General features: G+C 45.5%; 1 protein-coding gene across 1 annotated transcript in view; it reads left to right on the top strand.

Annotated features, from left to right (window-relative positions):
• Positions 1-26,080, top strand: part of LOC143776633 (protein diaphanous homolog 1-like) — a 124,629-nt gene extending 98,549 nt beyond the window's left edge. The window contains exons 10-17 of the mRNA XM_077266193.1: positions 1,542-1,652; positions 2,903-3,021; positions 8,493-8,609; positions 13,106-13,221; positions 16,558-16,622; positions 20,051-20,230; positions 23,318-23,878; positions 25,786-26,080. Of these exons, the coding sequence (XP_077122308.1) occupies positions 1,542-1,652; positions 2,903-3,021; positions 8,493-8,609; positions 13,106-13,221; positions 16,558-16,622; positions 20,051-20,230; positions 23,318-23,878; positions 25,786-25,908 (1,392 nt within the window). The 3' untranslated portion in view covers positions 25,909-26,080. The remainder of the gene's footprint in view (positions 1-1,541; positions 1,653-2,902; positions 3,022-8,492; positions 8,610-13,105; positions 13,222-16,557; positions 16,623-20,050; positions 20,231-23,317; positions 23,879-25,785) is intronic.
• The last annotated feature ends 986 nt before the right edge of the window (positions 26,081-27,066 follow it).

The following is a 27,066-nucleotide window of genomic DNA, read 5'->3' as shown; positions in this document are numbered from 1 at the left end:
AAGGTGCCGTACATGCGTCCTAGTCTGTCCTATGTCAAATTGGGATGTGGGCAGAATAACTCCTAAATGTTGGACGCTTGCTATTTGGGATGGAAAGGAGAGTTCCTGCAGAATCCCCAGTGATCAGCTGTTAGTGGGTGCGGTGGTCCCTGGAGGTCCACACTGTATGGAGACAGAACAGCACAGCTCTGTACATGGCATGCTGTAGCTCAGTAGTAGTTGCAGCACTGGAGAGCTGCCATCCATCATACAGCTTACAGAGCGGATGTATGTGACTCCATATACTGTGCCTGATGTGGGGTCTGTTCACAGCTGTCAGTGGGGGAGAGCCCACCTATCTTCCTCCCCATGGGGAGCTTTTTCATCCAGCAGGTATTGTACTCGTGTCCTCACTAGGAGGCTGACACAATCGGACATGTGCATGTTCTCTGCTCGAGCTGCCGACCTTCAGCAGCGGTTCTCTGCACCCAGTGTAAGTTTGGCAGAAGACATAGGCACTGCACAACCCCTATAACACCTTCTCCGTGTCAGAATCCAGCAAGTCATACACAGTAGGCAAAGACTGGCCACCATGTGGGCACCTGATAGATCGCAGACATGACTTGGCATGAAATATGACCAGGTTGCCACATATACACGTTGGGCCCGATTCATCAAAGCTTTATTACTAGAAAAGTGGTGTCAAAACTTTAGTGTCACACAATTGACGCATTTTGGAATTGCACCATTTTTATTTATTTTTATGGCATTTTTTTCACACTACTATAAATCAACGTTGTTGAATTGGGCTGAGCCTGGGGATGAGCTGCGGTGACGTGTGACCTGGAAGCATATCTGGAGCAGCGCACACCCCTCAGGACATGCACCAAATCCATTAGGTGCTGTCTTTTAATGAATTTGGGGCCAGTCGTGATGACTCGGGTCCATCGTTTTAGTCCCATTAATTTTAGCCCAGAGTAGTCAGTCATATATTTGATAAAGTTAATAATCCACCCTTTGAGATTAACAATCTTTAGTCTTGACTGGTGCCACTCGCTTCCACATGTGGACGTGAGCGAAACAGATGATGCTGCATTTGCACATATATCTGCACAACCTCTCACACCAAAGAGACTGGCACCAGCCAACCCCTTCATAAAACCCAATCTCAGAGTTAGGATTGTAAGTTCACCTGCGTGGGGGACGCAATTGCAGACTGGGGGTGACGGTGACTGTGTCTGGGGTTTATAAACCCTCCGCAGCATGTTAACGTGCAGGTCCAGGAAAACAAAACAGACCAAGACCAGTTGTCCACACCCTGCTGTACCAGTCCGCTGCCATGTGCACAGAACGTGTCTGTGCTGGGTGACATTTATACTGTTAGTTCATTGAGAAAGGGCTTAAATTGGACGACCTGTTCCTGGCCAATCAGTGGTCTCACAAACTTAGTCAGCGCTGGGGTGAATGAGCAGGGACCGGTTTGGATCAGGACCTGACCCCGCACCATCTTCAGAATATGTGCCATTCATATAGGATTCTCAGGGAGTCTGTTAATCCCTTAGGTGAGCTGCATGCTCCTCATCAATGCCATGATCATCCAAGGAGAAGAGCTGGATTTCCGAGTCCACATACGTAGTGAATTGATGCGTTCTGGACTGAGTCAGTTGCTGAAGGTAAGAGATTTTTTTTTTTTTTTTTACATTTTAGGTTTTCATTTTAGCAGCAGTTTCTTAGACACAATAAGTTTGGAAGATTTTTCTCTGATTTTTCTTTTTTTTTTTTTTTTTTTTTCTTCTTATCCATATTTCAGTCTTTGACTTATTCTTTCTAGGAGGACATTCACCAGTATAGACTCACATCGTTGCTGCATTTAAATCGTTTCTACAACCGCGTGAATTAAACAAAAAAAAGTCTCACAACAGTAAAACATCAAAAAGGAATACTTGTAGTATCAATTCTCTGATGTGCGTTTGTGCCAGGATTGCCCGTGGTCTCTGCTTACCACTTCTAGCTATGATGATGTGGCATGTAGACATGTAACCACTGCAGCAAGCCAACAACCCAAAGGGAGGCTAAAGGGAGCCTGTCATGTCCACAAATGCTATTAGCCTGAAGATATAGGGTCAATCTGCAGGTTATTGGTGTTACATTGCTGTCTGGTCACTACACTGAAAGTGAGACTTCTGTTAGAAATGTAACTTAATTCCTGCTGGGAGCCGCCGGATTTCAGTCAGAGGCTTTCAAGTCATTGCTCTGTACACAGTGAATGGCGGCTGTCTGCAACTCCGAGACTTTGATTAGTAGCTCGCTCTGTACAAATGCATTGCACTGCTAGCGATCAGTTAAAGTGCCAGGGCGTGCGGACAGCCGACACTCGCTGTGTGCGGAGTGGTGACTAAAACTCCTCTGACACGCCTCTGACTGAAAGCCGGCGGCTTCCAGGAGAAATAAAGCTCATTTTGTCCCAGTAGCCAAACAGATAGTGCAGGCGGCCTGATAGCATTGGAAGTGTATTAACCTGCAGATTAACCCTATACCTGCAGATTAATAGCATTTTGGAAACCTGGCAGGTTCACATAAGTCCAAAAAATAGAAAGTTCTTATTTTGTAATAAAAAAAACTATATGTGCTCAAGGTCACTCAAAATGAGAAACTGTTCCCGGCTCTGGTATATAATGTATAAGTAATAGACTACAATAATCCTTAAAATATGGATATAAAATATTCAGTACTGTCAGTGCATAAAGTGGTGATAGCATAGTAATATATGTATCCATCCGTATATCCTTTGTGGTGATGGCATACTAGAATGTGGATATATAGGTGGCCTTTTTAGATATTTTTCCTTCATAGTGAATATAACCTGCTTTATCCCTTGAACAGTAAAGTCTCTTCCATTTACTAATGAAGCTTTGTGTGCTAGGAACTGCAAGCAATGGAGAATGATGAGCTGAAAGTGCAGGTCACCGTGTTTCTGGAGCACAGTGAATACGACGCTGATGACTTACGTGGGCGACTTGAAGACATTCGAGTCGAGATGGAATATCCTTTTCCTAAAGTCTGGTGTGGGCGTAGGGAGTCAGGAGTACGGCCGCAGGGGTCGTCATGATACAATTACTGTAATAACACAACATGGTTTACTGTCTAATTTCCCACTACATGTATTCCTTTCCTGCAGTTTTCTAGTTTTCCACTGGGTGGCAGTATAACACTATGGTTTTTTAACCTAGAGCTACAGTTGCTCTGCAGCAGATATTCCACCATTCACATCACGAAGAGCACAGCACCTTCTTCTGGGCTGTGTAGCCTGGTTATCAAAGAAAACCTTAACTTTGCTGTAGATAAGAGCGTAAACTTCCCAATCAGATCAGTAGATTCACAGAAAGATTGAATGTTTTATTAAAAGCCATTTCTAATTGAAAATGCAGTAAATCCCTGGTGATATAGAGCCAGGTTAAACATTTTGTGAATCTGCTAGCATTATTTCTGCAATGTCTGTGAACGTGGTATTTTCTGTGCATTTCACATTTCTGAAAAATGAGTGTACGAATATGCATTGGCTGTGGATTCCATGCTGAAAAGCCTCAGATTGGCAATGTAAAAGATGAGCGGGGCTCTGTGTGCCTGGCTGATCTGCCGCAGATTGGTGATATATAAGGTGAGCGGGGCTCTGTGTGTGCCTGGCTGATCTGCCACAGATTGGCGATATATAAGGTGAGTGGAGCTAGGTGTGTGCCTGGCTGATCTGCCGCAGATTGGTGATATATAAGGTGAGCGGGGCTCTGTGTGCCTGGCTGATCTGCCGCAGATTGGTGATATATAAGGTGAGCGGGGCTCTGTGTGCCTGGCTGATCTGCCGCAGATTGGCAATATATAAGGTGAGCGGGGCTCTGTGTGTGCCTGGCTGATCTGCCACAGATTGGTGATATATAAGGTGAGCGGGGCTCTGTGTGCCTGGCTGATCTGCCGCAGATTGGCGATATATAAGGTGAGCGGGGCTCTGTGTGTGCCTGGCTGATCTGCCGCAGATTGGTGATATATAAGGTGAGCGGGGCTCTGTGTGCCTGGCTGATCTGCCGCAGATTGGCGATATATAAGGTGAGCGGGGCTCTGTGTGCCTGGCTGATCTGCCGCAGATTGGCGATATATAAGGTGAGCGGGGCTCTGTGTGCCTGGCTGATCTGCTGCAGATTGGCGATATATCAGGTGAGCGGGGCTCTGTGTGTGCCTGGCTGATCTGCCACAGATTGGCGATATATAAGGTGAGCGGGGCTCTGTGTGCCTGGCTGATCTGCCGCAGATTGGTGATATATAAGGTGAGCGGGGCTCTGTGTGTGCCTGGCTGATCTGCCGCAGATTGGTGATATATAAGGTGAGCGGGGCTCTGTGTGTGCCTGGCTGATCTGCCACAGATTGGTGATATATAAGGTGAGCGGGGCTCTGTGTGCCTGGCTGATCTGCTGCAGATTGGCAATATATAAGGTGAGCGGGGCTCTGTGTGCCTGGCTGATCTGCCGCAGATTGGTGATATATAAGGTGAGCGGGGCTCTGTGTGTGCCTGGCTGATCTGCCACAGATTGGTGATATATAAGGTGAGCGGGGCTCTGTGTGCCTGGCTGATCTGCTGCAGATTGGCGATATATAAGGTGAGCGGGGCTCTGTGTGCCTGGCTGATCTGCCGCAGATTGGTGATATATAAGGTGAGCGGGGCTCTGTGTGTGCCTGGCTGATCTGCCGCAGATTGGTGATATATAAGGTGAGCGGGGCTCTGTGTGTGCCTGGCTGATCTGCCGCAGATTGGTGATATATAAGGTGAGCGGGGCTCTGTGTGCCTGGCTGATCTGCCGCAGATTGGTGATATATAAGGTGAGCGGGGCTCTGTGTGCCTGGCTGATCTGCCGCAGATTGGCGATATATAAGGTGAGCGGGGCTCTGTGTGCCTGGCTGATCTGCTGCAGATTGGCGATATATCAGGTGAGCGGGGCTCTGTGTGTGCCTGGCTGATCTGCCGCAGATTGGCGATATATAAGGTGAGCGGGGCTCTGTGTGCCTGGCTGATCTGCTGCAGATTGGCGATATATAAGGTGAGCGGGGCTCTGTGTGCCTGGCTGATCTGCCGCAGATTGGTGATATATAAGGTGAGCGGGGCTCTGTGTGTGCCTGGCTGATCTGCCACAGATTGGTGATATATAAGGTGAGCGGGGCTAGGTGTGTGCCTGGCTGATCTGCCGCAGATTGGCAATATATAAGGTGAGCGGGGCTCTGTGTGTGCCTGGCTGATCTGCCACAGATTGGTGATATATAAGGTGAGCGGGGCTCTGTGTGTGCCTGGCTGATCTGCCACAGATTGGTGATATATAAGGTGAGCGGGGCTCTGTGTGCCTGGCTGATCTGCCGCAGATTGGCGATATATAAGGTGAGCGGGGCTCTGTGTGCCTGGCTGATCTGCCGCAGATTGGTGATATATAAGGTGAGCGGGGCTCTGTGTGTGCCTGGCTGATCTGCCGCAGATTGGCGATATATCAGGTGAGCGGGGCTCTGTGTGCCTGGCTGATCTGCCGCAGATTGGTGATATATAAGGTGAGCGGGGCTCTGTGTGTGCCTGGCTGATCTGCCGCAGATTGGCGATATATCAGGTGAGCGGGGCTAGGTGTGTGCCTGGCTGATCTGCCGCAGATTGGCGATATATAAGGTGAGCGGGGCTCTGTGTGCCTGGCTGATTTGCTGCAGATTGGCGATATATAAGGTGAGCGGGGCTCTGTGTACCTGGCTGATCTGCTGCAGATTGGCGATATATCAGGTGAGCGGGGCTCTGTGTGCCTGGCTGATCTGCCGCAGATTGGCGATATATCAGGTGAGCGGGGCTCTGTGTGTGCCTGGCTGATCTGCCACAGATTGGCGATATATCAGGTGAGCGGGGCTAGGTGTGTGCCTGGCTGATCTGCCGTGGAAATCCACATTATACAGTGCCTTGCAAAAGTATTCGGCCCCTTGGAACTTTTCAACCTTTTCCCACATATCATGCTTCAAACATTAAGATACCAAATGTAAATTTTTGGTGAAAAATCAACAACAAGTGGAAGACAATTGTGAAGTTGAATGAAATTTATTGGTTATTTTACATTTTTGTGGAAATTGAAAGTCTGAAAAGTGGGGCATGCAATATTATTCGGACCCTTTAACTTAATACTTTGTTGCGCCACCTTTTGCTCTGATTAGAGCTGTAAGTCGCTCGGGGTACATCTCTATCAGTTTTGTACATCGAGAGACTGAAACTCTTGCCCATTCTTCCTTGGCAAACAGCTCGAGCTCAGTGAGGTTTGATGGAGATCGTTTGTGAACAGCAGTTTTCAGCTCTTTCCACAGATTCTCGATTGGATTGAGGTCTGGACTCTGACTTGGCCATTCTAACACCTGGATACATTTATTTGTGAACCATTCCATTGTAGATTTTGCTTTATATTTGGGATCATTGTCTTGTTGGAAGACAAATCTCCGTCCCAGTCTCAGGTCTTTTGCAGACTCCAACAGGTTTTCTTCAAGAATGGTCCTGTATTTGGCTCCATCCATCTTCCCATCAATTTTAACCATCTTCCCTGTCTCTGCTGAAGAAAAGCAGGCCCAAACCATGATGCTGCCACCACCATGTTTGACAGTGGGGATGGTGTGTTCAGGGTGATGAGTTGTGTTGCCTTTATGCCAAACATATAGTTTGTCATTGTTGCCAACAAGTTTTATTTTGGTTTCATCAGGCCAGAGCACCTTCTTCCACATGTTTGGTGTGTCTCCCAGGTGGCTTGTTGCAAACTTTAAACAACACTTTTTATGGATATCTTTGAGAAAAGGCTTTCTTCTTGCCATTCTTCCATAAAGGCCAGATTTGTGCAGTGTACGACTGATTGTTGTCCTATGGACAGACTGTCCCACCTCAGCTGTAGATCTCTGCAGTTCATCCAGACTGATCATGGGCCTCTTGGCTGCATCTCTGTTCAGTCTTCTCCTTGTTTGAGATGAAAGTTTAGAGGGACGGCCGGGTCTTGGTAGGTTTGCAGTGGTATGAGACTCCTTCCATTTCAATATGATCCCTTGCACAGTGCTGCTTGGGATGGTTAAAGTTTTGGAAATCATTTTGTATCCAAATCCGGCTTTAAATTTCTCCACAACAGTATCACGGACCTGCCTGTTGTGTTGCTTGGTCTTCATGATGCTCTCTGTGCTTCAAACAGAACCCTGAGACTATCACAGAGCAGGTGCATTTATACGGAGACTTGATTACACACAGGTGGATTATATTTATCATCATTAGGCATTTAGGACAACATTGGATCATTCAGAGATCCACAAAGAACTTCTGGAGTGAGTTTGCTGCACTGAACGTAAAGGGGCCGAATAATATTGCGCGCCCCACTTTTCAGGTTTTGATTTTCCACAAAAATGTAAAATAACCAATAAATTTCTTTCAACTTCACAATTGTGTTCCACTTGTCGTTTACTCTTCACCAAAAATTTACATTTGGTATCTTTATCTTTGAAGCATGATATGTGAGAAAAGGTTGAAAAGTTCCAGGGAGCCGAATACTTTCTCAAGGCAGTGTAACTGAATGCTTCTGCATTGGATTAACGATAAAATTGGGAGCTGTTTTGTCATGTACGAGTCCATACTGTCTGAGCGGACCCTAATAATGGCACGCTAATGGCAAGCTTCGTCACAATAGGAAAGGAACGCAACAAAGTCACCGAGAATAGATACATCCACACTTATTTCCACCATTAAGTGTCGTGCGCTAGTTAATCTGTCAACAGATTTTTCTAATCTGAGAGCAGCATAAATAGTGTAGAGACAGAAACCCTGATTCCAGTGATGTCACTTACTAGGCTGCTGCTTGTTGCTTTAAAAAACAAAAAAAATTCAAGGTTTTATCAGAAGATTATCACTAGAAGAGTAATAAACCTGCTGCTAGGTAGTCCAACCCCGCCCCACTCACCCATTGACAGCTTTCTGCCTATGCACAGTGCACACAGAGCTGGCAGTCGGTGGTGGTGGTGGTGGGGGGGGGGTTATACAGAGCTCAGCAGTCAGAGATCTGGTAGATCTGCAGCAGAGGAAAGTGTGATTTTATTAAAGCTGCAGCAAGCAGCCCATTCCTGGAATCACAGAGTTCAGTCACCCACATATACCATTATATGCGCACATCTCGCCCACATACAGAGAATTATAGACCATTTTTTTCTCCACTGCAGAGTTACAGGGAAAAGGAAAAATCAAGAAAACTGCTTATGTAATAACGTCATGAAAGAAAAAAATCCTGTGACCTGCATTTTAATGTGACGGCCCGAGCTCCAGCAGGGAATGTGCTCCTCTGCCTTAGGTCTGTGTGCACAGTGACTGAAGCGTGCCGTCCCACCATCCCTGCTGCCAGTGACGGGTCACCCTCTCCTGTCCGGGTGGTACAGGATCACTCGATGACTGTGGATTCTGTTCTATAATCCGCTTTCCTTGACTCTGTCCTTACTGATGTCCAAGAAGTCTTCCAGGTTCTGCAGAACACCGTGAAAGATTCCTCAGCAGAGCAGCTCTTTCTCTCCATCCTGCAGCATCTCCTGCTCGTCCGGAGTGACTATGATGCCAGGTATGGAATCCTCACAAGTCACAAAACATTTTCAAAGTTACAGTATCTTCAAGATCATACGTTAAAGCACTCGCCATGGTATAGGTGATACATTGCTGATCTCTGAGAGTCTGGCTGCGGAGAGCCCCATCCTCAGTGGTCCTGGAAGTTAGTGGGTATAAAGCCGCACTGCCAGTGGTGCAGGATGGAGTAGGAGACCGGAATGATAATTACTGATCCATGATCACCGTGCTTTGTCCTGATGATGTATGCTTACTTCAAAACGAGCTGACCAATAAAATCTGCATTTAAACTGGTCTGGTGTCTCCCTCCTCCTGGAGCATTGGCAGCGCGATATATTCCCTCTCACTTCCAGTCTAAAGGCCCCGTCTCACATAGCGAGATCGCTAGCGAGATCGCTGCTGAGTCACAAGTTTTGTGACGCAACAGCGACCTCCATAGCGATCTCGCTATGTGTGACACGTACCAGCGATCAGGCCCCTGCTGCGAGATCGCTGGTCGTGTCGGAATGGCCTGGACCTTTTTTTGGTCGTTGAGGCCCCGCTGACATTGCTGAATCGGTGTGTGTGACACCGATCCAGCGATGTCTTCACTGGTAACCAGGGTAAACATCGGGTTACTAAGCGCAGGGCCGCGCTTAGTAACCCGATGTTTACCCTGGTTACCAGCGTAAAAGTAAAAAAAAACAAACAATACATACTCGCCTTCTGATGTCCGTCAGGTCCCTTGCCGTCTGCTTCCTGCTCTCACTGACTGCCGGCCGTACAGTGAGAAGTGAGAGCACAGCAGTGACGTCACCGCTGCGCTCTGCTCTCACTGTACGGCGGCTCAGTCAGAGCAGGAAGCAGACGGCAAGGGACCTGGACACCGAAAGGCGAGTATGTAGTGTTTGTTTTTTTTGGTAACCAGGGTAAACATCGGGTTACTAAGCGCGGCCCTGCGCTTAGTAACCCGATGTTTACCCTGGTTACCCGGGTGCTGCAGGGGGACTTCGGCATCGTTGAAGACAGTTTCAACGATGCCGAACTCGTTCCCCTGATCGTTGGTCGCTGGGGAGAGCGGTCTGTGTGACAGCTCCCCAGCGACCACACAGCGACTTACCAACGATCACGGCCAGGTCATATCGCTGGTCGTGATCGTTGGTAAATCGCTAAGTGAGACGGGGCCTTAACAAGTGTCTCCATATTGTGGATCTGCAGCAGCCAACTTTGTAAGCTGACACCGGGGTTGTGACTCTCTGAACCCCAAAGGTGAACATCAGTCTCTTCCCTTTATACTCAGATAAGACCCTGTTGTGCTTATTGTCTCTAGTTTTTATCATCTTTCCTTCCTGAATAGATCAGAGGTGCACGTGCCGTCGTCGGGCCGTGCCGCAGCCATCGTTGTGGAAGGGGGGGGGGGGGGGGGGGTGCCGCAGCCATCGTTAGGGGATGCCGCAGCCGTGTCTTTCCCAAACACAAGTGTGACTGCAGCCTTTGTGTTCCCTGCATGTGCCTGTTACCCCCTCCAACCCCCAAGAGATACAAATCACACTTTTACAGCTGATCACTGAAGGAGGACTCTTTGGCCACGATTCATCAACACTGACATTTTGTACTCTAATCTCAAGTGTGTGGCTGTAAATTGGTGCATATTTTAGCTGCTGTGCGCCTCTGCTAGTAATGGCCACCAGTCGGCTCCGTTACTGTAAATTTATTGGGCGTACTCACCCTTCGCCCGACCTTTGCACACATTTGGCAAATCGGGCTGAGACTAGCAGGAATCTGAACTTCTGGGACAATTCAAGCAGTTTATTAAAACAAATCACCAAAAAACTGCTTGCTGATTCTGCCTTCATGATTGTCTAGGAACCCTTTTAACCAGTTGGGATTTCTGAAATGATCAGCCGAGGGTCTCGCAGTGTCACGGTGGGCTGAGGGTGGTCTGTACCCATCGGACCACGTGGAGCAATAGTGATGTATAACGATGTAGATTTCTGTGGGCATGCTGCGATGCAGGGGACGGAACATTGGGGGCCTAAATAACTGGTGGCGGCAGTTTAGTGACCCCATTACCACTGGGTTCTCCTCTTTAGGACAGACTGTTTATGGAGAAGGCAGAAGGTGCTGAAGCCTCACAAACACTGAGGACCGCTAGATGTCTTGGGGCTCGTTTAGACACATGTATTAAAATGCAATGCTGAGCGTGCACAGACCAATCCAGCCGAGGTGCTAGTTCACATGACCGTCTTTACAGGCGCTAATGATCCGCGTGTAAATCGCCGCCTGTGCTCCTCCGACCCATGTTACAGATCAGACTCGCCCTTCATAAGTCAACGGGCCACACACGGGTCACCATCCGCACGGCATGTGTTTTCACAGATACATTACAAGTATAAAGATAGGAACTTGTCCTTTTATTAAGTTGTTCATGTGAAAAATGGATTACATAGGGACATAGAGAGTGGACTCGCAGAAATCGTTATCTGTTTTTTTGTCCATAAATAAATGATTTTGAACATTCTTGTTTGGACACTCGTTTCTAGGTTTAGAAAACATTTTGTGCTGGGCCATAGATGCATAAAGGGTCCCTGAATTTTTATATAAAAAGTGCACATCAAAGTCTTTGCATTGCTGTGCTCAAATTACTCCTTGTAGTAAGCCCATATCGGAGAAATTCATTACTTTAGGTACACTCGATTTAATTCTTCTAAGATAAAGATGCTATTGTTAAATTCCATCATGTACCGTTGCATCAGCTGCTAGTGCCTGTTAAAAATGGTTAATAGTTGGAGATTTTGTATAAACATTTTTTAAAATGCATTTCTCAGTGCTGCCAGCAGATGGCGGCGTTACTCTTTGTATTATATTTTCCCTGACATTTCTATGTGCTGCCTGCAGATGGCAGTGTTACGCTGCGCTCCCTGACATTTCTATGTGCTGCCAGCAGATGGCGGTGTTACTCTCTGTAATTATTTCTCCCCTTCTCCTTTTTTCTTTCCTCTATATTTAATACCGGCTTCCTGAGCTCGGATAGTCAGACTATCATGGCAACCAAAGCCCCATTACTTTTGCAGTAATACGTTAGGCAGATGAGGATTATTGAATGGCTAATGGTCCGGTGTTAATTGTATTAATCTTAATAGCTCGTCCTCTGAGCCGTCACATAAGAGGTCATGGCTGCAGATCCATTCTTTTCAGTGCTTGTTTCTCCTCCTGCCATCATACGTGCGTCTCCTCTCTGCCGTCCTTGCAGGTTCCGAGATTATCCCTGTAGCTTTGTAACCAAGGGACGGCTGCAGTAGAGAGCGCAGCGTGATGTCACTTGTAGCGTCGCCGTCTCTCTGCCCACGGCGGAGCGCTGCATGGACAGGAGTCTGATCTAAAGCATGTCCTGATTTGTGTAGATACAGCCCCCCGTGACTGTACATGCGGCATTGTGTTACGCCACCATTCATCCTGTCAATGGCTCCGATAAAATAATCTACGTGCACAACTTCATGTTTCAAAATATAAAAGCATCTCCTTTTCACTGAAATGGATGGGAAAAAAACGTACAAAAAAAAAACATTTTGCTGGTTATTTATTTTTGTAATTATCCTACTTTAAAGAAAAGTTTCAACTCTTCTAGCCCTCGCAATGGACTAACCCTTTCTGTTACACAGAGATGGCTTTTAAATTCTGCCAATTGATGAAAGTATATCCCCTCTGTAAAGGAGTATTTCCATCTCTAATAATAATATTGGCAAATTCCTCTAATTTACAATATTGTATAGTTCTTCTGATTAGCTACATTGCTTACCCCATGTGCAGGGCATTGCAGTAGCTTTAGGTCACAATATGGGTGGTCGTAACCATGGATACTAATCTACGGCAATGCTCTGCATGGTGTAAGTGACGTAGCTAATCAGAAGAACTATGCTCCGTTCCTAATTGGAGGAATTTGCTGTTATTATTACACCTACTAAATATTGGGATAAGGATCCTGGACATGAGACTACCCTTATAAGCTTAAGGTGCTCTATCCAGTGTTTTTAAAATGAGATTTTCTAAACTTGTCATCTTTTTAATGCGATTTTAGTCTTGTACACATATCCAAAAGGATTTTTTTTCTTTTTTTTTTTTAAACCATGTCATCTAAATTTGTGTGTTTGTCCTCATACATAGCGCAGTGTGTCGGTGGCTGTGTACAAGCGCCATATTAAAGGCTTCTTAAAACTGACTTTAGCAAATATTCTCTCAAACCCTGCGATCAGCACTGCTCAGACCGTCCACATAACGCAGCCTCAAAGGGATCCGGTCAGGGAACTTTCCAGAGAAGCCTTGTACCATGCGGAGATGCCTCAGGTCACAGCTTTCAAAGCTTCTCAGCCGCCGTCTTCCTTCACTGCTACAAACTCTTCATCTGTGCTGAAGTGAAATGTCTCCGGTGCCGGCAGAGCCTCGCGTGTCTCCGTACACTGGAAATGGTGCGGACCTGCAACTTTTTAATATTTTTTATTTTCTCCTTCTTTTCAGACCACAGTACTACAAGCTGATCGATGAGGTGGTGTCTCAGATAATCCTGCGCAAAAATGGAGCCGACCCCGACTTCAAGTGCAAGCGCTTAGACATTGACATCGAAGGCCATATAGGTGTGTGTGTGTATATAGGTGTACTGATGAGCTGTACTAAGCAGGCACATGTCAGCGCAATAGCAGGAGATGCCTCCATAGTTACTATATGTGTTATAGCATGGCAAAAGGCCAGATGAGTCAGAAAGTACAATAATCCCGCCACAATGGAGAGTAGGTCATATCAGATCGGGGGGGGGGGGTGATTGCAATACCTAGCCCCCCCACTGATTAGCTGGCAACATGCGGCAGCAGTAGACACCTAGCCCCCCACTGATTAGCTGGTAACATACAGCAGCAGTAGACACCTAGCCCCCCACTGATTAGATGGTAACATGCGGCAGCAGTAGACACCTAGCCCCCCACTGATTAGCTGGTAACATGCGGCAGCAGTAGACACTTAGCCCCCCACTGATTAGCTGGTAACATACAGCAGCAGTAGACACCTAGCCCCCCACTGATTAGCTGGTAACATACAGCAGCAGTAGACACCTAGCCCCCCACTGATTAGCTGGTAACATCCAGCAGCAGTAGACACCTAGCCCCCCACTGATTAGCTGGTAACATCCGGTAGCAGTATCAGTTGTGGAGTGGAACCGCAGAGCTCCACCAGTTGTTTAGTGGCCGCAGCAAGGTACTGCAGATACATTTACCATTCATGTGAATAGGTGGTGGCTCTGCAATACCTGGCAAATGCCACTATACGGTTGATGGCGCTGTGGTGGTCCCGAGTGTCATACCCCACTCTGATCTGGTATCACAACCTAAGGATAAGCCTTCACTATAACAATGGTGGACAACCCCTTTAATGTTCATGAGAAATAACAATGCCAGGAACATCACGCTCTGCAAAAAGATATAACACTGAGAGTTTATAGCTTTTTGTTGTAAGTTATTAGTGGGGACCCTTCCCTTCCCTCTCCTGATATGCCCATGTTAGTAAATCACTGTGGTCCTCCTGCTCGAGGGCCTCTGTCTTCATTTTTCTCTGTTTTATTGTCCCTTTTTAATCCCTCTGGAAAACTATGAATAAAGTGACAATAAGGCGGTGCTATTTCCCTATTGCAAAGGGGTGTGTCCCTACATAGTCTGACACTCAGCAGTGATTGGACAGTGTCAGTGTGCAGGGACACACCCCCAGTTGTCCGTTTATATTTATATGTTTGTAGTATTTACTATGCAGGAACCATGAAACACAGGGGTGAGAGCAGATTCTCCAGGACTCGTGCACTGGGCCGAGGAGCTTCGTGCACTTTCCAACCCACTGGTTTCCATCTTATCTTGTTTGTTGCATTATAACCTCTATTTACCATCTGTCCGCAGCATATACTATCATGGCCAAAAGTGTTGGCACCCTTGAAATTGTTGCCAAATATGAAATATTTCTCCCAGAAAATTATTGCTTACAAATGTTTTGTTATACACAACCCCAAAAATGGGCACAAAATTGTTGGCACCCTCAACTTAGTATTTGGTTGCTCACCCTTTGGAATAAATAACCTGCAATTCCTCTCTTCCTATAAACCATCAACAGGCTTCTTACACCTCTCAGCTGGAATTTTGGAGCATTCTTCTTTTGCAAACTGCTCCAGGTCTCTCATATTTGATTGAGCCTTCTCCCAACAGCAATTTTAATCTCTCTCTACAGTGTTCAATGGGATTTAGATCCGGACTCAAAGCTACCACTTCAGAACTCTCCAGTGATTTGTTTCCATCTGTTTCTGGCTGCTTCTTGATGTATGTTTAGGGTCATTGTTCTCCTGGAATACACATGATGTAAGATGGAAACCCAAATTTCTGACATTGCGACCCAAAATCCTTTAGTAGTCTTCCGATTTCATTATGCCTTGTGCCAGGGCTGTAGCATCGGTAACCCAAAGCTCCAACTCAGACTCCTCAAGTTCCCTGACTTCCGACTCCATAGCCCTGCCTCACTATTGAGCACGTTCATAAAGTACAGCACAGATTCATCTGAACTGCGACTCCACAGCACTGCCTCACTACTGAGCATGTGCATAAAGTGCAGGACAGATTCGTCTCCAATACGACTCCACAGCACTGCCTCACTGCTGAGCATGTACATAAAGTGCAGCACAGATTCATCTCCACTGAAAGCCCAGATCCTTAGATCAGGAACAGAAGAGACATTTATAGGACATTTCATAACTTTCCAAATTATGAAAACATTAACAGTACATACTGTACTGTACGCCTGTATCCAATGTATTATATATTTTAGGAGTTGATCACTTTTTATTCCGACTCCACATAATGGACACAGACTCCCTCTCCACTGCCCTGTCTTGTACCCAGTGCCAGAGGCCGCGAAACAACCCCAAACAAATCTATGAACCTCCACCATATTTGTCTGTATGTATTGTGTTCTTTTCTTTGTAGGCCTCATTCCGTTTTCGGTAAACAGTAAAATGATTTGCTTTACCAAAAAGCTCTATTTTGGTCTCATCTTTCCAAAAGACGCTTTCGCAGAAGGATTTTGGCTTACGTACATTTTAGCAAACTGCAGTTTAACTTCATTTCTTTGTCAGCAATGAGATCCTCCTGGGTCTCCTGCTATAGTATTTCATTTAATTCAAATGTGGATGGATGGTTCACATTGGCATTTTTGCACCCTGAACCTGCAGGACAGCTTGAGTTTCTTTGGAACTTTATTGGGGCGACTTATCCACCATCTGGACTATCCTGTGTTGCAACCTTAAAGCAATTTTTGTGGCCGTCAATGTCCAGGGAGATTAGCTACTGTGCCATGGGTCGTAAACTTTGTGATTCTATTGCACACCAAGGACAAAAGAACATGAAGATCTCTGGAGATGGACTTATAACCTTGAGATTGTTGATATTGTTCAACAATTTTGGTACTCCATTCCTCTGACAGTTCTCTTCTCCTCTTCCTGTTCTCCATACTTAGTGTGGCACTCAGACACACAATTCAAAGAATGAGTCAATGTCTCTCCTTTTTATCTGATTTCAGGTGTAATTTTCATATTGCCACACCTGTTACTTGCCACAGGTGAATTTGAACAAGCATCACATGCTTGAAACAAAGCTTTTTACCCACAATTTTGGAAAGGTGCCAAGAACTTTATTCGGCCCATTTTTGGGATTTTGTGTGAAATTATGGCCAATTTACCTTTCTTTTTTTTTTTTTTTTTTTTGTGGCGTTTCGGTACACACAAAGGAAATAAACCTGTATAATAAAACATCTGTAATTGCAATAATTTTCTGGGAACAATACTTAATTTTCTGGCACAATTTCAGTAGTGCCAACACTTTTGGCCATGACTGCTGGAAGGTTCATGTGTATCCTGGAGAGTAAATATCATATTTTATACCTTTCAGATCATTATATTGATAAGGAAAAAGTGGAATCAAGCGAGGCCAAGGCTCGGGATTTGGTGAAAAAGGTAATTTAAAGCATTAAAAAAAAAAATCACTCCTATCCTAACCATGTATGACCTAATCACACATTTATGGCATACCCTATGTCCCACTGCTTGGGGGGGAATCCAGCAGTAAAAGTTAAATTCTCAGCTCTGACGAGAAGATAAGGGACCAAATGGATGGAATTGGGATCCCCTCCTCTAATTCTTCTCCAATACAATATATACATCTATGTAAATTGCCCCATACTTCAAGTGTAGGGGTCTTTTGCCACAAAACCTGTAGCAAAGCATGATCTTGATGCCAACATCCCCACAACCTAACCATCCTCCACAGTTAACCCCTTCCTGACTTCTGCTGTCCATGTACAGTGCAGGTTAGAGGGTGTATACAGTGGGATCGGGAGCAAAGCCGCCCCAATACGGGCTCTGCCTGTGACAGCCGCGAATAGAGCTCGGGTCGCTTCTTAACCCCTATCTATAACGGATGCAGGGACCAAGGGGCTTGCTTTTCCACGTGCATGTTCCCCCTCCCACCACTGCATAGGCCCCACAATGTGACATTCGCCCCACAATGGTGTCAATGAAAATGTCAGATTGCCAAACACTCACACAGAGCAGTTTTTTTTTTTTTTTTAAGGCCAAGTTCACATTAGGCCTTTTTTTCTGCGTTTTTTTTTGCTGCTTTTTTATGCTAATTTTCAGCTGTGTTTTACAGTACCAGCAAAGCCTATGAGATTTCAGAAATCTCATGCACACACAGTTTTTTTTGTCATCAGTATTTTGTGATCTGTATGATTTTTGGACATAGCGCATGTCACTTCAGAGTTTTTTCCAGTGTTTTTCACCCATTGAAACGAATGGTTGCCGAAAAACGCACCAAAAACGCAGGTATCAGGTTGTGCTTCATTTTTTTTTTTTGTTTTGTGCCAACCTGATTCTTTGGAATAGGACTTTTTTTTTTTCCAACATTAAACTTTATCAGCATGCACAGAAGACAAATCCAGCATGCCAAAAACACCACAAGCAAAAACAAGGAAGACATGCTTTTTTTTCTGCCGCTTCTATCCTGCGAAGAGATAAGGTTTTGGTGCTGAAAAAACACCTATTGTGCACTTACCCTAATATATACAGACTGTCCTGATCCCTGTGCTCTGTCAGTTGACATCTACTCTTTTTTTTTCCTTTGTGAGTTGTTTGTCTTAATCAGCATTCTGCCAGCACTATAGGTATTGGAACTTGCTTCCCTCACCTCCAAGCATGCATGAAGTTTGCTATTGTCCAATGGCTTGCCTGAAAGCCTGCCTGTGATACCGGTATGCAGTTTGATAGCTCCACTTCCTCGGAGCTAGGTGAACTTGCCATGAGAACTCCCGATAGTTGTGGAATGTTAGTGCAGCCTCGGTATTCTCCAAAATGTTGTGACCTCTCAAAGCTTTTTAATCCAGTATTCTAATAATCGCGATTTTGAAGCGGTTTATTTTCAGAGGTAAGGCAGCAACACTTTTAATTTTTGGATTTCCAGATTGTATTTTTTACATCCCATGAACAATATTCCCGCAAGCACAGAGCCCATTTTAGTGGTGTTATAAATAACTGGCTCCCCCTGCTGGTGATGGTGATAAATGCTGTAGAACGGGACATAACTAGAAGCCTTTATAGGATGTTTTCGCACCATCACCTTTTTTTTCCCGTAAATATTTTATTTCTTTTCTTAAGGAACACTTTTTACTATATTTCTTTAGTCCTCGGCACTTGGCAAGGATCACAAGCGCCGGTGTTTATTAGTCTGCGGCTCAGCATTTTTGACCCTTATCAGCGGAGCGGAGCCCACATGTTTACTTTTTCAATTTAAAAAAATAATTTAGCTGTCAGCGTGAGAAGAGATAGTGCTGTGGCCGAGCTGTCGGGTGGCCTCACCCTGGAAATTTCATTCCCGAGCACGATGGGGCTGATAGAGTGACCTCCAGGCCCCAGGCTGATAGGGGATAATTGAAGTTGTGACTGGGATGTAATTAGAGGGGCCAGCTGTATGTCAGAAGCCCTCTCCGCTCCTACCCAGACACTCGCTGGACACATTATTCCTTTCTGTTTGCAGCTTGGTGGACGCCGCAAAGTGGAAAGCGCGCACCACAGCGACTCCAGCCTGTGGGCGCAGCGTGCCGGACCTCATTTGTCTGTCTCATGTGATAATATAGAGGCTCCAGCTATAATTTATATCGACACCGCGTCATACATTGCCCATAGAATTAGACTGTCAGCAGATCCCATCAGAAATATGGCAGCAAGGCCGACTCCCGCTGTCTGATGAGCAGCGTTACCCTTCATCTCCCCTATTACCTAATGTGCACATTCAGCCATGTCATGTATTGTTATTCATTTCTTGTATGTGTCAAATTTTTTTCTGTTTACACACAGGACTTAAAGGGGATCTCTCACCAGGTTTTTCCACCGGAGAGCAGAATGATGTAGAGACAGAGACCCTGATTCCAACGATGTGTCACTTATCAGGCTGCTTGCTCTAGTTTTGAAAATCTCCTAATAAAATTACTGTTTTATCACTTAGAAGACTAGTAAACCTTATGCCATGTAATCCTACATATTAATGAACTTTGTATAACCTGCCGCCACCACTGATTGGCAGCTTTCTGCCTATGCACAGTGTACATAAAGCAACCAATCATTGATGTGGGCGGGGTTATACAGAACTCCGCATTCAGACTGCTGCTAGATCTGCAGCAGAAAAGTTTTTAATCAAATCTACAGCAAGCAGCCCAGTAAGAGACATATTGCTGGAATCAGGATCCCTGCACCTATATCATGCAGCTCTCAGATTACATAGGAAAAAAACTGGTGACTAGTGATGAGCGAGCATGCTTGGTTAAGGGGTTATCTGAGCATGCTCGTGTCCTAAATTAGTATTTTGGCATGCTCAAATCACCGTCACATGTCCCGTGGCTGTTCGACAGGCACAACACATGCAGGGATTACCTGTTTTAGTCAATCTCTGCACATGTTATGGCTGTCGACGTGCCACGGGGACTCAAGCATTTTTATTTTTATTTTTTTATTTTTTTTTAGTGCGTCGAAAATACTCGTTTTAGGACACAAGCATGCTCAGATAACACCTTATTTGAGCATGCTCGCTCATCACTACTACTGACAGATTCCCTTTAAATCTTCTCGTGGAGCACAGGCACGAAGTGGGGGTGCCAATGGGGCTCTATCAGACATTCAGGGCTACCTGGCGTGCCTCTTTAATAAAGGAGGGTACGTAAAGACCAAAGTTACCCCTTTTTAAAAGGACTTTTGTTTTGGTGAAAGGTGTTGCTTAAATATCGAACGAGAGTTGTCAGTTTCTGAAATTTCTCTTTGAATAGATCTGTGAAAAGATGAAATCCTCTTTGGCTTGGAGGTCACCTTGTAATGTTTGTGCTTGAACCCTTCAACAGCTGGATGCAGAAATCACTTCAAGACATGAGCTCCAGGTGGAAATAAAAGCCAAAGAGAGCGACTTTGAGCAGAAAATATCTGATCTTCAAGGAGAGAAGCAAACGCTGGATTCTGAGAAGCAGCAGGTTGTCACCGAGAAGCAAAAACTTGAAACGGAAGTCTCTCACCTTTCTGAATCTGTAAGTCATTTACCGTAAAGGTCTCCTAAATGGCCGCCATTCTAGATATTGCTAGGAGCGGTCATCCCTGTAGGGATATAAATATAGTGATCACCATCGGTTTTACTCTATCCCAGGAGTGAAGCAGCCACTCCCATCTTCCTTCACTACACTGGTACTTGGCTGTCTGCAGTCCCCTTGCCATCAACCAGCCTACAGTAATGTAATGGTGGGAGACTGACCTTTATAACCTATGGAGGCCAGAAGAACAACTTTTAATGCAGATCACAGTAGCATCAATGTCATTCATCCAGTTTTTGTTGTGACGTTTCCAGCTTCTGCAATCCTAGTTTTACAGTCGTGGCCTCTGCTGGGTAGGTGACCGTGTTTCATCATTACTGTCGCTGCAGGAGGGATTATATATACTCCCCCCTAGGGAGTATGGAGCATCTGTACTTGATTTTAATGCAAGTCACAGGCAACTTGTGATTGGCATAGGACCTGTCTGCAATTTGGCTGTTTTTTTTATTATTATTATTATTATTATTAATTCCGATCTATAGTTGAGAGCAGGTTTCACATCTTATTTTCTAACTTATTGTTGTTGGACCAGTGTCCCAGTCGTGCTGCCAGTTGGGGAGTGATTTGTCTGGTATTTATGTCCCTATTGAGTCGCTGTGTCTGTAGAAATGGCCAGGTATTGCACCAAAACCGGCTTTTACCCTCTGTTCCCAAATTGTATTCACATTGCTTTTTGTAGGGAGGAGTGTGACAAAGCTGCAAAGTACTTACAGTGGTTGTCTCCTTTCCACTGACAGTTTTCCTTCCCTACCCGAGCCCAGTGCTGTCGCTCTGCTGCTTCCCTGGTCTTTGTTGATTGGCTGCAGCTGGGACATCAGCTTTGGGCAGTCACTGACCGCAGTGGTTCGTGCTGTCCACATCAGCTAAGCTCAGTGACTGGCTGCAGCTGTGATATCAAGTCAACAATACCGCAGCTAATCTGAGCAGTGGCAGAGAGGCGACACTGGACCCGGGGATGGTGAAGAAAGCTGCCTCCTATTTTATAAATTGCTGAACCTATGAAGTACATATAGTTTAACCCCTTAACAGCCATTACGCTTTTTAACAGCGGTCATTAAGGGGCCTTTTTCTCAGCGCTGCCCCCCCCCCCCCCCCCCCATGCCCAAAATCTTAATTGTGGGTGTCGATTGTTGTCATGGTACACTGATATCATCTGGTGACCCAAGTTGATCTGTTGACGCACCGTTGGCCTATGAGATCCAGCTTTAAGTAATAAGGTAACAAAATCCACAGTGATAAAAATAAAGATAAACAATTGAAGTACACATAATTGGTATTGCCGCATCTGAAATGACCCTATCTGGAACGTTATTTATGCTGAATGGCCCATTGCCCCTTATCAGGCTGAGAATACCCGCTCCCAGCTGTTTGTTTTAGCTTGGCTGGTTGTCAAAAATAGGGAGGCTCCATGCTGTTTTTTGGGGGTTTTAATTATTTAGATAATTAAAAAAGAAAAAAAAAATTGGGGACCACTTTATTTTTAACAACTAGCCATGAGAAAGCTGACAGCTGAGGATTGCGGTCCACAGCTGTCAGTTTTGCCTGCGCTGGCTTTTAAAAGCAGAAGAGACTCCACCTCATTTGTTTGATTTATAGCACAGGCGCCTACTGATAAATACTCCGATCAACGGCGCCTGCTCTGTTATCAGCGACAGCAGGTGTAGGCTGATTAGAATAGTACTCTCTCATCAGCCGCCAACACTTGTGACCGGCGGTAACTTTTTTACCGCTGCTGGCTCCTATGATCATCCGACAGTGTGGGAGCTACAGCTCTCTGACCGGTAGTAATGATCTTGCCGCCGGTGTTTCTTGTACTGTCACACAGATGACTGCGTGAGAAACAGCTGCTGTTCGGCATGTCGGACCCGAACAGTAACGCGGATTTCCTCAATAAGTCACTAGGTGTTTGGTACGGACTCCGAACTTTACTGTGTGGGTTCGCCCATCCTACTTTCTACAGCTAATGTGAACACAGGAAGATACAGAGAATAAAGGTTAAGATGGTACATTTTTATTAGACAAATATCATAAAAATAACAACTGTCGTGAAAGTGTGTAAAATACAGACAAACAATAGCCAGCCTGAAGTATATGAGGGGCAAGAGCAGCCCATAAATCTATATAGAAATCAGACCTAGTGGGTATAAATGCAGGGTTGGGGGGGCACACCTCACCGTGGGGAGAAAGCTCAGGCTGACCACAAATACCGGATGGCAGGGGACACTTTTTCGCGTCAGTTGTGATTTTTATGATATTTGTCTAATAAAAATGTACTATCCGGCAGTGTAGATAAAAACTACTGGTGTCTTTTTCTTGTTTTATCCCAAAAACGTAGTTCTTAAAAATTAAGTTTTATGCGCCACCAGTGAGAATCTGGGATCAGAAATATTCGGGAAAATTCTCATCCATGGGGTGCATTTTCTTTTTAACAAAGTCTTTTAGTATAATGTACCTTTCACGTGTTGGGTGCTGATATGGGCTGTGATCTGAAGTCCCACCGGCAGATTGAGGCTTAACAAAAGCGCATACATTTACGGAGTTGCACATTGTCAAGTCTCACGGATTTTCCTTCTTTATCCTTAAAGCTTTTATTACTCTTTGTTCTGTCAGCAACTAAGAAAAAGAAATGTGAAAATGGAAATCTGACAAAGCTTTCACCTCGGTCTGCTACTTAAGCCATAAAATGAATAATACAGTAGTTAGAAAAGAAATATAATTACTCAAAAAATCATGATTTTAGGCTAAGACATTGAGTACTTTCTAAGGCACAAATCTTTGCAAAATGTTATTTTTACACCTGCTAAGAACGAGATATTAACCGCCATGTTGGCTTTATCGAGGTGGGCGTAATAATCGTCGTTTAGGTTGGCAAAAAAAAAGTAAAACTTTGCTTGGTTTCATGATGGAAAAAAAGTTTCTTAAATTAAACTTTGATTTGCCTTTACGCCAACAAAGGAAAGGATTTCCTCCAGTCCACATTCACCTTTTCGGGGGGACTATACTCATTTATAATTTTTTTTATTTCAGGTTACTAAGCTGACAAAAGAGCTTGAAGATACAAAAAAAGAAATGGCCACCATGTCAGCCTCTACTGTTGTCCTACCAGTTCCTCCTTCAGGTGCAGGACCACCGCCGCCGCCTCCTCCACCACCACCTCTTCTAGGAGGAGGATTTGGAGGTCCACCACCTCCACCCCCACCTCTGCCTCCTTCCATGGGAGGACCTGCTGCTCCTCCTCCACCTCCTCCCATATTTGGTTTAAGTGGACCTCCACCTCCCCCACCCCTCCCAGGCACTTTTGGTGGACCGCCTCCTCCTCCGCCATTTCCAGGTGCTCCACCACCACCACCACCTTTTCCGGGAGCTCCACCACCACCCCCTCTTCCTGGTGGTTTTGGGGCGCCACCACCGCCACCTTTCCCTGGTGGTCCTGGAATTCCACCTCCACCACCAGCTTTTGGCGGACCACCACCTCCACCTGGATTCGGAGGCTGGGGTGCACCTGCCCCACCAGCTCTACCATTTGGATTAGAACCAAAGAAAGATTACCAACCTGGTGTTCAATTGAAACGGCCAAACTGGTCGAAGGTAAGTCTACCAATTTATTATGTTTTTTTTTCTTTTTAGAAAAAGCTTTCAGATATTTGCGTAATAAAAAAATGCAGAACAATGTGAAAACATTAAATATGATTATTAATGGTCTATTAGTTGGAGCACTTAAAGGGGATGGTCTGAAATTTAAATTACTTTTCATCCTAAATGCTTATGTCATAATCTAATCTGTTTTCTAATATACTTTAAGTAAAAATTTCCCAATTACACTATCTAACCACTTTTTTTTTTTCTTTACAACTTCCTTTTTGCTGACTTTTCGTCTGAGTATCCCAGTGCATACTGCCGATGCAGGCGGCCTCTGACCACTCCCTGAAACAAAGCGTCATTTGTGACCTTCGGTTCCATGGCTGTGCTAGTCCTTGCTCTGTCGATGTGCACAATGGCAGTGTGCTCTCCCTCTGGCTCAGATCCCAGTAACGATCTGGCAACAGAGCACACTTTGATTCTCAAACAAGGCGTCATTACAGACCGAAGTTGTAAGAAAAAAGGTTCCACGTTCCTGAGTGGGACATGGAGCAGTTTCACACCCCATGCTCCTGAGCGTAGCCCGCCATCATGCTGTCCCTCACCCCTCCCCAAATAAAACGCTCCACATACTGTTCCCCAACCCTCCCCAAGTGAAATACACTACATGCCGCCCCCCCCCCCTTCCTGAGAATGTGATTTCCACATTTCTCCAGAGTGGCGGATCGAGCCACATGTTTCCCCTTCCCCAATTAAGACATGCCACATGTGGTTTACCCCTTCCGCAAGTGGAACGTGTCAAGTGCTGTTCCCCCCTCTTTCCCAAGCAGAATGTGCCAAATAGTACCGCTATATCCTACTCGAGCACAACTTGCACAAACGCGGTTACCTCTCCCCAGCTGAGCGAAACGCTCCACATGCTTTTCCCCACGACCTTTCAAGTGGTAAGTGCCATTTATTCTCCTCCCCTCCTCCCAAAATGTATGCTGCTACCTACTGTTCCCCCCCCTCTTAAAGTGTGTACTGAGCACACCACATAGCGGTCTTCCTTAGTGGCAGTATACCAGCTGGCCTTGGCAGATATTGGATAGCAGAGATATTTTACGTCTCCAATATCCCAGTGCAGCACCAGCCTCTGCGCCTCCATGCAGCTCCCCTGGTGACCCCCGGCGGAGCGCGCGGCCCCTGGGGGGCTCCACGGTCATTCCTTTCTAGTCTGGTTCTGAAGCTGTACAGCGCTCCACATCAGAGACGCTCCGTTCTCGCCGCCTTTCACCCTGCCTGAAGCTCGCCATCAGTGGACTCACTTTCTCTCTGGTTTAATTTCAGTTAATTTCTTTTTTCTTTTTTTTTTCTGTTCTGTACTTCATGTTTTGTGCCCTCTGCCTTACAGGAAGCATTTTGATGGCAGTACCATGGTAACGCTCAATTTAATAATCACATTTTATTTAAAATATGCAAGCAGTAGATAATTGCCTCGCTATAAAAAAAGGATGGTTTCTTTTGTCATATTAAATAGCTATTCCTCTGTTCTTTTTTTTTATTATTATGATATTTTTGGGGATACAGATAATTAATGTGCATATCTAAGGGATCGTTATCCTCCAGGAAACCATCTATTGCTCAATGTGTGGATGGTTTTGCAGGCGCAGACGAAAAAAAAAAAAGCAGAGTGGTATCTGGTTGTAGGTTATGTTCACCGTTCTATCTTTCACTAGCCTGACAAAGCTGCGGCTCCTCAGAACTGCCGTCCACGCGCTCCCCACACCGCTAATCCGCCACATGCTCCTGGTGCTCTCATCCATAGAGATGTTCTCCACCAGTCATTCACATGGCAAACTTTTGAAAGGAAACCACATTCTGTAGTCTGTGCTTGTTCCATCAAAGTAACTCATAATTGCTTTTTCTTATTATAGATTTTGCCCAGAGAACTTTCAGAAAACTCTTTCTGGACCCAAGCAAAGGAAGACAGATTTGAGAAAGATGAGCTGTTTGCAAAAATAACCCTCACCTTCTCTGCGCAAACCAAGTGTGAGTGATCTGAGATGCTTTTCATTATCGCTGTCAGGCAGGCATTAGGTTGCCATCACTTTGAAACTTTGTTAAAGTGATCGAATAATGACGACCCAATGATCGTCTAACTGTCAAGGATCTGGCTATGGAAACAACCGGTGTTCAGCACTTATCAATCACCAGGTTGTTGCACTCAGCCGTGCTGTTCCTCTACTGCAGCCTATGATGAATATGGCAAAAGTGAGTGTGTGTGTATATATTACACACACACTGCTCAAAAAATTTTAGGGAACACTTAAACAGAATATAACTCCAAGTAAATCAAACTTCTGTGAAATCAAACTGTCCACTTAGGGAGCAACACTGTTTGACAACCAATTTCACATACTGTTGTGCAAATGGAATAGACAACCGATGGAAATTATTAGCAATTATCAAGACACACTCAATAAAGCAGTGGTTCTGCAGGTGGGGACCACAGACCACATCACTGTACTAATGCTTTCTGGCTGATGTTTTGGTCACTTTTGAATGCTGGTTGTGCTTTCACACTCGTGGTAGCATGAGACAAACTCTACAACCCACACAAGTGGCTCAGGTAGTGCAGCTCATCCAGGATGGCACATCAATACGAGCTGTAGCAAGGAGGTTTGCTGTGTCTGTCAGCGTAGTGTTCAGAGGCTGGAGGCACTACCAGGTGACAGGCCAGTACACCAGGAGATAAGGAGGGGCCATAGGAGGGCAACAGCAACCCAGCAGCATGACTGCTACCTCCGCCTTTGTGCCAGGAGGAGCACTGCCAGAGCCCTGCAAAATGACCTCCGGCAGGCCACAAATGTGCATATGTCTGCACAAACAGTTAGAAACTGCCGCCATGAGGATGGTCTGAGTGCCCGACGTCGACAGATGGGGGTTGTGCTCACAGCCCAACACCATGCAGGATGCTTGGCATTTGCCACAGAACACCAGGATTGGCAAATTCTTCACTGGCGCCCTGTGCTCTTCACAGATAAAAGCAGGTTCACACTGAGCACATGTGACTGAGTGAGCGGCGACACCCAGGCATTGACTGACAGCTGGCTCTGTAGTGATGCACTGCTAACCCAGCTGTCAGTCATTGCCGAGGCAGTGGTTACCGCCGCTCTCTTTACCGTCCAATGATTGAAGGCGTGCCGGCCACATCT

Source organism: Ranitomeya variabilis, chromosome 5, assembly GCF_051348905.1.
Source record: "Ranitomeya variabilis isolate aRanVar5 chromosome 5, aRanVar5.hap1, whole genome shotgun sequence".
NCBI lineage: Eukaryota > Metazoa > Chordata > Amphibia > Anura > Dendrobatidae > Ranitomeya > Ranitomeya variabilis.
Note: the sequence above shows the minus strand (reverse complement) of the source record. Positions and strands in the feature narration are given on the sequence as shown.